General features: G+C 48.0%; 1 protein-coding gene across 2 annotated transcripts in view; it reads left to right on the forward strand.

The window, feature by feature from the left end:
* LOC144726793 (single-stranded DNA-binding protein 2-like) overlaps positions 1–12,228 on the forward strand; it is a 148,722-nt gene that overhangs the window by 25,396 nt on the left and 111,098 nt on the right. For both annotated transcript variants that reach the window (XM_078605694.1, XM_078605693.1), the window contains exon 4: positions 2,346–2,430. In XM_078605694.1, coding sequence (XP_078461820.1) covers positions 2,346–2,430 — 85 coding nt within the window. The remainder of the gene's footprint in view (positions 1–2,345; positions 2,431–12,228) is intronic.

Consider the following 12,228-nt stretch of genomic DNA (forward strand, 5'->3'; position numbering starts at 1 on the left):
CTGGTGTTGGCCGTGAGCGGGAATCGAACCCGGGTCGCCAGGTTCATAGCGCAGCGCGCTGACCGCTACACTACCGCTCCCCACACTCACTCATTCACACACTCCCCACACTCACTCATTCACACACTCACCCACTCACCACGCTCAATCACACACTCACCCACTCACCACACTCGCCACACTCGCCACGCGCACTCACTCATTCACACACTCACCCACTTACCACACTCAACCACTCACCCACTCACCACACTCACCTACACACTACACTGCAGGTCACAACAACAGACTCACCGTACTCACCCGCTCACCCGCTCACTCACTCACTACACTCATCCACTCACCACACTCACTCACTACACTCACCCACACTCACCCACACTCACGCACACACCACACTCACTCACTACACTCACCCGCTCACCACAATCACTCACTACACTCACCCACACTCACCCACACACCACACTGCGACTTTTCTCTGCCTGCTACTTCCCACACACCGCCTCACTTTGAAGCTCCGTCTCGTTGCCTCTTTTTCCCAACATCCTATCAGCTGTTTCAACCTAATCAACGTCTTCACTCTTTTCTATGACAACTTTGATAAGAGTGTTGAAAAATCGGCAGGAATTGGTGTAATTGTGCAATTGGTATTTCTGTGTGTTATTTATTTTAGTAATTTGCTAACTTTTCCTCTACTTTGCTCTCGTATTGGTTTTCCTAGTCTTTGTTGTTGTAGCTTCATGACCCACCCCGACTGGACATCTGTGAAAAAGAGCTTCATGGCTCTTCGGATTCCTCCTCGAGGATGATAAAAGATTATGATTCTATTTTGCTGCCCGCTTGACACTTGGGCCTTTGGACCCTGTGCTCAGCGACTGTGATTCAAAATGACGATGAAATACTTTGGGAGAATGGAACGTAAGTCAGTCCTCGTCCGTGGATGGGCGTTCACGGTATCTAACCTCCCTCATGGACCTCAGAGGTCAACTCAAGTTGTTTACCTCAGAGCAGCACCCGGTTGACGCACGGTAAACTGTGTTTCCCTCAGAGGTAGATTTCACACACATCTCGGAAGCCCGTAAGGCGAGCTCACAAATTGAATCCTTCCTTATTTCAGCCGATGTTAGTCCCTCAGGTGTTTAGAACACGGATTCATGATGTCCAACATTTTGGTCACGCTCTGATATCGCCTTTTTTTTTCAATTTGTTCCTGACCCTGAAACTTTGACTCACGGGAAGTGGTCCTCAGACACAACGCTGATAATATAATAATTTAAATGTGTAACACGCCGCTGCGCGGGATTCACTCGCTTTTGAGTGAGAGAATGACGCTGAGGCGTGAGAAGGAACCGCAGCGAAGCGGTGAAGACGGCAGTGGCCACGCGGTGAACCGGTGCCAACAATTGCCCAAGCTCTGCAGTTCTCCATATATTAAGGTGTTATCGGACAATTCTTCCAGTGTTTACACTTTAGGGGCAGAGGTATTGCGGTAGGAGCCCATGACACGAGAGCTCGATGCCAACCTGAACTCGAAAAAAAAAGAGTTGGAGCCATTGTGTACGAAGCAAAAACACCTTCAGTACACGGTGATTTAGCAAACCAAGCTGGGTCAACATTTGAAAAAAATGAAAGCATCCGAGGCCCCAAACATAGTTCCAAACATAGTGATAGGTTTTTACCCTTTCAACTGGTACAAAAACTGACACCTTTATACAAGGCATCATGTTTGCAATAACCACAACACAAGCACTCAAAATGCAAACAAAAAGAAACAACTCTGATAATAATATGCACTGTCCTTGAAGTTGATTGGTCCACACCCGAGACAGCTTTTCTTAGAGCCTAGTCTCCATTGGTGTTGGACCAGGTGACGCCAAAAGCTGTCTTGGGTGTGGACCAATCAACTTCAAGGACAGTGCATATTATTATCATTATCAGAGTTGTTTCTTTTTGTTTGCATTTTGACTGCTTGTGTTGTGGTTATTGCAAACATGATGCCTTGTATAAAGGTGTCAGTTTTTGTACCAGTTGAAAGGGTAAAAACCTATCACTATATTTTGCCACTGGTAAAGGAGGTCTCATAGTATAGTTCTAAACGTCGAGATAGTGACCCATCTTAGCGGGACAGGTCACGAGCTGGCGAGAGAAAATCTAGATCTCAGAGATACGATCTTCCGGTTGCATATTGCAGTTCTCAGAAATAAAATTTATTTTGTTATCATTGATAAAAGCTGTATAATTCCACAAGCTTTATTCAAGAAAGTAATTTTTCAGGACTGCACCTTTACCATTCGGACTCGTGTGTGTTTGTGTGCTCCCCACCATGGCACCCTCTTCCCCAGTGTTTTCTGGGACCTGTACTGCGCTGCCCCGGAGAGACGCGAAACGTGTGACCACTCGAGTGAAGCCAAGGCCTTTCACGATTACGTGAGTAACCGAAACCACTCCTCTTCCCAGAAATGGTTTTGTTTGTGTCCTGGGGCTATATAACCAGTCAAAGATAAAAAACCGAATCTAATCATTATTACATTTAGGATTGGCATCATTCTTATCGTGCAAGGCTAGCTATCATGAAGGCGCTTTGTGCCGCAGTTGCACAGTAGGTGGGCGATTTAGTTTGGTGTTTTCCTTAATAAACCGATTTGGATAAACTGACGGTGCCTCATCATGACTCATACCTCTTCACTGGAGACCTGGACCACCAAATGGTATTCTTCGACTTGGGACAGGAAACGTCACTGAGATCCATCTCCAATCGTGCGATTTGCGGCTCACAGGGAGCGATTCCCATCACTGGATCCGAATTGTTACACTGTCCATCACTCTCTGTGCTTTTTTTTTTTACAAACATGCTCATGTTTTACCAGCAGCTGCTTCATACGTGTGCATTTATAGCTTAAGATTGTTTTGTTGAACTGGGTAATTATTTCCGCTGCCTTAACTCTGTGACCTCTGTAGGCCTCTTTTGGAAAATACTTTGTCAAATTAAATATTTTCCTCAACTCGCATTACAATGAACACATAAATATCCACCTGAGAAACGGCTACGGTAAAGGCTGCTTTGTGTTTCCCGGTTAATGCAACATCATTACTTTTGATTATTTGCTTTTGCATAAGTTTTCGTCTCCCATTGTCATTGATAATTCATGGCTGTTTCATAAAAGTGGATAACAAAGTGCAATTGTCCATTGGCTTTACACAACTGACAGAGCCCAGAGTTCAATATATGTAAACAATAAAAAATTGGCAATACATGTATTCAACCAAAATAAAGAAAGGGTATTTGTTATAAAAATAGCAAAGTCCGTAAGCATTCATCTTCACACACTTGTGTTTGGCGGAAGCATCCTGTGTCTGGACCTTTGACTTGAACACCTGCATTGGAGTCACGGATAATAGGGTTGTGGATAGGACTTCCCGGTTTATGTTGAAATCAGGGGACTGCTCTACCTGGTGTAATCTCCCGTGACCCGATAAACGTGTACGCAACAGCGGAACATTTTTAATTGACGCTTTCCAGACATAAAGGTGGCTTACCTGTGTTATAAGATGAACATGTCCTCCCTATACGTGGTGAATCCATCCAGCATTGCGAGTGGTGTGCAGTATGGGTACGTGTGTGTGTGTGTATGCGGGCGTTCGACACTTCACGTGGCCTCAAGGTGCACATGGCCTGGCACAAGCGTCGTGGTGACGTCACCACCACTTAGTGGCGAAAGGCGGTTGTGGTTGTTGATGTATGCGTGTATTTGTATGTGTGTGTGTGCTCGCTCGCATATCGGATTCAGTGTTAATGCCAAAGTATGGCCTTGCTAGGGCTCAGCAGGGTTTCATTGCCCGCGGAATATGTTCTGGAGTACCTTCAAAACCAACCCCCTGGACACCTCCAAGTTGTCGCCCCCCCCACCCCACATCACCAGCATTGGTGGGTGCGTGGATAGGTGGGGAAATATATTCTGGTGCTGCTCAACCATGGACGGCTACGTCGAAAAATTAAGCCCCAGGATTGTAGGTTCAAACGGGCAAATGATGCTTTCACATTTCTTAGTATCCACTAGTGACCCAGCTTCACATGGAGGGGAAAAAGCATCCTTCTCAGGATTTGAGATTTCAGAACGAATACTTGAGACTAAAAGGCCCTTCACACAATTTCCACTTTAATTGGCTGTGGCTCGAACGCTGTGGAGTAGCTGTAATCGGTGTGTGCAGAGCTACTTCTGTGTTTAAGAGATGATTCCTGAGTGGTGTTTAACTTTGGCGCGCGCTCCACGAGCTTTCAGACTTGATGTCCTCGTTGTGTCTTACACACACACACACGGCATGTTTGAGGTGTGAAGCATGGCACGCGTGATACTATACACAAGGAAGAGCAACAACAACAACAACGCCAATCTGTACAGCGTACTAATGCTACCACATCTCCACACGCTTTACATGGGGGATGGTGACATCGGGGAAGATTGTGAAATGGGAGGGTGGAGGTGAGGGACACACACAAGAAAGAAGAGGGATTCCTTCTCATCATCTCTGTTTCAGAGATGCATAGGAGACGTGTGAGATAATAATTATTCATTATAGTTGACTAGAGTTGGTATTGACGCTATCGTTCTTATCGTGCAAGGCTATCGCGAAGGTGCCGTTGTGTTTCACAGGCATCGCCTGCAGTAGTTTCACAGTAGGGTGGTGATGTTGCAACGCGACATGCACCCGTTGAGTAATGTGTTGTGTAACATTTCGATTGGGGCAAATCTGGACCATGATGTCGGCACGCAATACCCGACTCGTTGCGAATGACGTCTAGAGATCTTATTCCAGCGTCCACCGTGAAGTCGGCGGCGCATGTTGCGTGGTTAGTGCAGCCGCGCTATTAAGCAGGCGGCCTCGCAGATTCGAACCGCGGACCTCTGCAGCAAGAGGCGAACGAGCTTTCGCTAGGCCGCGTCACCGCCCCGATTAATTATCTTGCGAGGAGAAGATGAGCAGTGTCAGCTGTGTGAACGGCATCGTTCTGCCAAAAGGGGTGGAGATTTTCTTTTTTTTTACTATTTCAACTGTGGGTTCACTTCACATCCAGGCGTCGTTGACATGCGATCACGCAGGGACATGCTGGAACTTCCTCCGTTCCGCGTTATTGTGGACCTGGGGAAGTTCTTAGCGCTTAGCTTATTATCTGTGTGGAAACACCGAGTGTGAAAGCGAAATACAGTATGGGAACGAGTGCCCCTTCACCGATGGACAATCGAGAATAGTCCACAGCGCGACTGGCGTCACCAATCTCAAACCACGGAGCACGCGGTGACGCCACGGCCCGCTGCGATCATTCGCCGGCAGCATTTCAAAACGTTCACCGTGAGGCTGATTCCTGAAGGCGTCCACCCGCTCACTCGCCAACCTCGATAAAAACACAGAAACATCGCCGATCAACTCCGTGCCGTCAGAAAGAAGAGGTGTAGAAACGTAACGATCACCTCTCCCAGTGGCTTGGCGATTTGTCACGATTCGAGGTTGCGGTTCCGTTCAAAAATCGGTTTGCTTCATTTTTGCGATCTCATTTGTATTGTTTTTCAATTGTTAGTTGCTGCACTGACCTCAAAAGCAACATTAGAATTTGTGTACAATTTGCATCAGCTGTAAATAATTAATTCTCAAGCACACTATTTGAGGAACTTGCCTTGAGTGTAAGAATTAATTTTAATCGAGGAATTGATGCATCATTACACCCATAATCAATTTGTTTTCGATGCAATCTGCCAATGTTTTTCATTTGTTCTCTCATCCACGTGTTCCCCTCCTGGGAGAGAAACGTCGGACATTGTGCCAACGCACACTAACATCCTTTCTCTACCATGAAAACTTGGCAGGAGCCTCCTAAAAAATTGTCTTGATAATTGTTTGAGGCTTTCCTGGTTTAACAAAAGAATAATACGAGATGTTAACTACTTCGCCTGGTATATGGGAAGCCGTGGGTCAGATCACTACCCTGATGCCTGCTGTATATTTTGAGTTTGCGTGTTGTATCTCCCCGTGGTTGCGTGGATTTTTCTCCAGGTCCTCCAGTTTTTCTCTCCACAATTAGAAACACGTTTAGAGTATTTGACTGCAATACATTTTCACCTGATAAGCCACTTCGTTGAGCTATCATTTGTGACCAGGTGGCTTCTTAAAAATAGCTACGTAGCTCAGTGGGCCTTACCTGGTAAAAATAAAAATAGTGCTAAATAGTAATACAAAAAAGCGTGGTGGTGCCCTGTGTGATACACTTGACGCGTAGCGTAGCACAGACGCCGCATGAAGAGTCGCAGGCTGTAGCGTGGCGGCCTGTATATCACTGCCACAATTAAGTATTTCACCACTCATCCTATCTGTATGGCAACAGTGTAACAGGAATAATGAATCCGCAAGCCCTTGTAGATAACAAGATCTACTGATTGGAGCTTAACAAAGAGGAGGTTTTATTTAATGGGTTTGATTGATAGGTCTTTATAACGGAGGCTGACGCTTGTCCCAGTATGGATGGAATTATTCCGATTTGGGGTTATGAATGTACCTGTGGAGTAATAATAATTTTATAGCCATTTACCAATCCACTGCTGGATGAAGGCCTCCTCATCCCATGTTGACCATCGGGGTTGATTGACCATACTTCCCTAGTACAGGGGAGTGAACGGGGAAGGGCCAGGGACCACTTCAGAGATCACTCGCTACCGATGTTTGCCTTGGCTCGCAGTTGAACTTCCTTCACCGCAGTTCTATAACCTCTGGGCTACAGCTCCTCCTCCCACTGAATACCGTATATACTCTAGTAGGAGGTAAAGGTGCAACCATGCAATTCCTTGCTCATACCCATGTTGGCAGAAGGTCCTCCACTACTAGAGAGCCCCTTTTGAGGGAATTTTGGCCTGCTCATGTACGTGTGTGTGTTGAACTTCTTTCGCACCGTACGTAGCCAACCGTGCTCATCCACGCTAGCTCTGACGTCTTGGAAGGGGTTGGGATAACCACACTTTACCCTCCACCTCATGTGACCTGCCCATTGACTCGCTGCATTTATACCGCTAGATGGACAGTGAAGGAAAAAAAATCACATTGTTTTAACTGCCGCTACAGGATAAGTTGAACCGGTGACCTCTGGATCAGAAGTCCAGTTTGCTCACCATTACAACCCCGGCAGCATCTCTCCGCTGTAGGTATGGAGTTGCACTGTGCAAGGGATGGTCGGGGAATGTCAACATTAAGTGAACGTTTGTTGACAACGTGAACAATGTCCGACTCAAGTTGAGCAGAAGAACCGTTATCTGAAAAGAAGTAATTTTTTCGCATCACGTAATATAAACCGTTGTGCCGGGGAAATTAAATTGGCGTAACATGGTGCGCATTTTTGTGCCTGTGTGGGAAAAGACATCTCCCAGATGACATGCCATGGCCCCTCAGTGGCAATAAAGAGGCGTGTTTTGAGTGGCAGTTCTGCACCGGGAAATGCGTACACAGACCAGACCTGCGCTCTCAGCACTCTCACAAGACAGGCAAGTAATGATGTCATCGGCGGAATCCAACACGTGCACCTAAGTGACCAATTAATGCCGATGCGGCAATTTGTGTAGGCACATTGTAGTTGTTTAAATACAAATGGTTGCCTCCGTGAATTAGAAATGTGTCCGTCGTGAAAAGTGGCTGTTCACGCCAATAAGGACCTCCACTCGGCGGAGCTCTATAGAGCTACCCTAGAGGGTGTTTTGGCCTACTCTTCCATGCCCACACTGTAGCCCACGACTTGCTACCTACCAATCGGCTACCGGTGGTGCATACATTTATAATCAGAATTTTTTATGTAAAAAAATCGGAATATTTATTTAGACAGGAGGAATCTGTTGAGCTATGAAGCTTTTATTTCACAGATGTTAATTAAGGGAGTGGGGGGTCAAATAATATATATATTGCTGGCTGAACAGAGGTGTGGGGTCCTTTAACAAACCCGCACCGTTCGTGTCTTACCTGCTACGCCAGGAGATCAATTTGAACCGGCGACCGAGTTCAGTGTGCTGACCATCACGCCACGGCAGCATCCCGTTTGAATGTATTTACATAGACATTTATTTATGGATATATATTTTTGTAAACTATCCGCATCGCATGCACAGCGTAAGCCCGGAAGTGAACAAACTATTTGGCGATAGCTGCGTTGGCAGTGGTGCGCAAGCAACGGCAAACTCGACACATTCATCAATAACAACAATGTGGCTTTGAAAGGAAAACAAATCACAATTGGCGACGTTTCAGACAATGACCCTTGCCCTGAACACAGCCCGCTTTATTTTTAGCCTTTTAAGCCCAACAACATTTGTTTCGAGATGTTTACATTCTCAAAACCACTTAGCTGCTCCTCATGAAGACAAGAAATGTTTTCCGCTCGTTTAATTCTCTCCAGTCAGCCTTTTTTGGTAAAACAAAAACATATCTCCCCTCGTTATCTACTCGTAACTCTGTGACGCAAGGCCAGTTGGCCCAACTAGAACTATGTTATTCCTCTCATAACGAGAGAGAGGGAGAGAGAGGGAGAATTAAACAAAACGTGTTATTTTTACTATCACTAACCCTTTGGATAGGTTTCCCGTTTCCACCCAAAATTGATCCAAGTCGATCTTATTGGAATCAAGCCCAACTCGGACAAAGGTGTGTACATTACAGCATTCGCCACCTGGAGACGAACAGTTTTCGACCCACGTTTGTGTGCTGTCGTTGGCCATTGGGCTGACAGCGTCACGTCACGCCACACTGGCCAGCCTCCGTTAATGTTTGGTCGCCAGCCTCCGTTAATGTTCCGTCGCCAGGCTCCGAACGGCTGCTGGCTGGGGGCTGCGACTGCGGCCTCATGTCAGGCCCTACGCGTGTAGCCAGTGATTCCGCGTGTCTGCGTGTCTGCGTGTAAACGTGCTGTTGGAAGTAGTAACATTTCTGACGGTATGTTCTCGGTCAGCCAGTCAGTCGGTCAACTCACGATACCTGGGTCTGTTCCGTGATCTCCTGCCAGCGAGTGTTCGACACTTCGCAGTGGTCCATTCTTTGGGTTGCATGTCCACAGTCGCACTGTGTTATGTCTCTAAGTTTTGCATTTATGAAGCGTTGTACTGATGATTAACCTTTAAACACTGAGTCAGTGGATGTAGTATATTGTAGTTGAGTAGGACATAACTCCTCTTATCCGTGACAAAGTAGGGAGAAAACTTAGTAGATCCCATCAGTAATCTACCCACAAAGCACTGGGAACCGTTCACTAATGATACACTCCCCGACTTGCAAAGCGTAGCTGCACCCCTTTTCGCAATGCCAGCAAAGTGGGTCATGCTAACGTTTTTGAAACGTAAGCAGAGAACACCTGGTTCGCCATTTGCGCAATCGTAAACAATTTTACGACACCCCCAGTCCCTCACGGTTTAAAAATGTGATCATCATCATCATCTTCATCATCATAGTTTTTATGTTGCGGCGTCTTCTGCACGCACACTTTCTTCGTTGTTCTTGAGGTCATCTCTCGGAGTCCGTTCTGTGCAAAAGCAGCCGAACACACTCGGTGCGCTCGACAGCGGGGCAAGTGTGGCGGCGTAGGCTTGTTTCAGCATGCCACGTGCTAATTTATATGTTAAAAATAAAATGTGTTGAAGTATTCCTGAACAGCCCTTACATGAAACGTGCAAGCGCACGGTCCACGCAAGATGCGCAGCGATGCCGTGCGGTGCGTTGTGTGAGATCGCGCCTCCGTGGCGCGCTTCCGCGTCACGGAGAGTTGCGTTCCGCTTGATGTTCCGACGTTTCGTTCTGCGACGGGGGGGGGGGGGGTGGGGGCTTGCTTTGGGATCAGAACTGAAGAAGCCTCCAGCACGCGAGGCGTTAATCGCACGCTCTTCGGGCCATAGAGCGAAACGTCGGACATCATGCCAAATAACGCGCGGTGCGACCTAGACACACACCGGAGAGCCGTACGGCACGGCCGTGAAAAACCCGCGCAGTTGCGTGACAGAAACCCTGCAGTCACACACCACAGCACCATCTATCGGACGTTCGTCTTGCAGATGACCTCACAACAACATCAGACCGTCGGTTTTTCAATACCTTGTGAGTTTTGAAATGTAGTCAATGAGCGTAGCATTCTTCTGTTTTTGACCATGAAGATGAGGTCAGGATATAAAAAAAAGTCAGTTAATTGAAGTCGATGACCTCAAAACACTGGGTAGAGCGAGCCCACTGGAGCCATAGACATTATTCGCGCCATTTATTCACCCATTCACTCCATTACAACTGCCGTTCTGTGCGTGACTTTTCGTGTGCATATTGTACGCTAACTGACCTGCGGGGTAAAGCACGCTCAGAAATCCCACTGGTCGACGTGGCGTCTGGAGGCATCGGATTGAGCAAGGGATGTAAACGAGCGTAACTGCACGCGCGACAGCGTGAACGTGAATCCGCGTAGATCTTTCGTAATCTCTCACACTGGCTTTTCTTCCGTGCAATCCAGCTGCCACTACACCAGATGGGTATAGCCACGTGTTTTATCCACGTGAATGACCATTTTCATGATTTCCAGTTTAAAATCCCACCGTGCACGAAGCGTGCCCCAACAGCCACAACTCTAGAGGGGGGCCGCGTAGCACAAGCGATAGGCACCGCGTGGCCTTATCCTCCACTTGAGATTGGTTATTGACACGGCTGTACGAGCAGCGTGGTTGTGGGGCGGCACTCACGGCGCGTCGCAAGGTCAGCAGTGCAGGTTTCCTACGAATGAGGAGGTGATGCCATGATACCAGGGATGGCCAAACTTCCTGACCGTACAAGCCGCAAAGCAAAACCTTCACGTGGCCGGGAGTCAAAAGGCACATGCAGGGTGGTTACATAGGGTGGTCACACGTGGCCGGCTCGCTCGCGCTGATTGGCTGTGGTCAGTTCTGAATTTGGAGGTCTGTGGAAATGCCCCCGGGGTAATAAATTTTGGCTCCACTTCCAGCGTTTTTTTTACGTTTTGAAATAAAAGTTGTAAGGAAAGGTGAAAAATGTTAGCTGCGTCTCTCTGTCGAACCGCAGTGGAACTGCCCGGGAGTTCTCATGCGGCTCGTGAGTCACGGTTTGGCCTCCGTCGTGCTGCCACTCGCGGTGCCTTCGCACGGCACCAATCAACGCGTGCGACGGAACACATTTGGCACCTTGAGACTCAAGCAAGCGGCGTCGCGGGGATGTCACGCTCACGTTCAACGCGCCGCAAGGTTCGCACGGGCGACTTTTCAGGGATGGACACGTGAAGCGGCAGCCAATTGTGGCTCGGGTGGCACAAAGGAAGTGGAGCCCAGAGACAGCGACCATCTCTTATCGGCCGCCGTCGAAGGAAATGTCACCAACCGCGGTGGAATTAAATGGGAGAGGGCATTTCCATGGCTGTACATCTCTACAGCGGGTCACATTTACCTTAAGTGGGGATCATTATCGCATTATAGCCCTGCTACCCGACTGCGGCTAAGGTTGTGGGAGAGAACTCCTCGCAAACTGTGGGGTCCGCCTTAAAAAGAGGAATCGCAACAGCCCAGAGGGGTTTGTCTAGCAGAGTGATGGAGTGGCAGCCTAGGAAAGGAACGCATCCGGGAGAATGTCTCCCCGAGGAGATGGAGTGATGAAATCAGTTCGCGTGGAGGTGCTACATTGCATCGCAGGATCGTGAAAAACATGCGGTGGTTGCGGCTTGGGGAGTTCTCTATCCAGCAGCGGATTGACCATGGCCGATGATGATTGAAAGGGATGAAAGCCAGCAAACATCCTTGACAGCTGATTAGAATTCCCACCATCAGGTCAGCGCTTTGCCAGTCCACTGCTTTGACGAGGACCTCTCCATGCCACATTGGTGTTGGTGGGAGGGGGGTTGATTTGACCATACTTCACCTCGCTGGTCAACAAGCGTTATACAACCTATTACGCATTCCACACAGCATTGTGGGAAGACCCACACTACTGTGTGAGCCCAATAGAGGGCATGTATATGCATAGGGGAGCGCGTTTCAGCCAGAGCAAGCGCGCACGGTGGGAGAGCAGCGGAATGATTTGCTCTCAAACGAGGGGAGAAGGGAGCGCCGTCTTCACGCAACGACGATGACTCTGCGTCCTCTTCCTCCTCAGCGGATGCGTTGCGCCATTCTGGATTGCAGATCGCACCTGCGCTCGATTTGTTTGGATGCAGACTGGATGGCC

Source organism: Lampetra planeri, chromosome 24 (genome assembly GCF_965212315.1).
Source record: "Lampetra planeri chromosome 24, kcLamPlan1.2.h2, whole genome shotgun sequence".
NCBI classification, from domain to species: domain Eukaryota; kingdom Metazoa; phylum Chordata; class Hyperoartia; order Petromyzontiformes; family Petromyzontidae; genus Lampetra; species Lampetra planeri.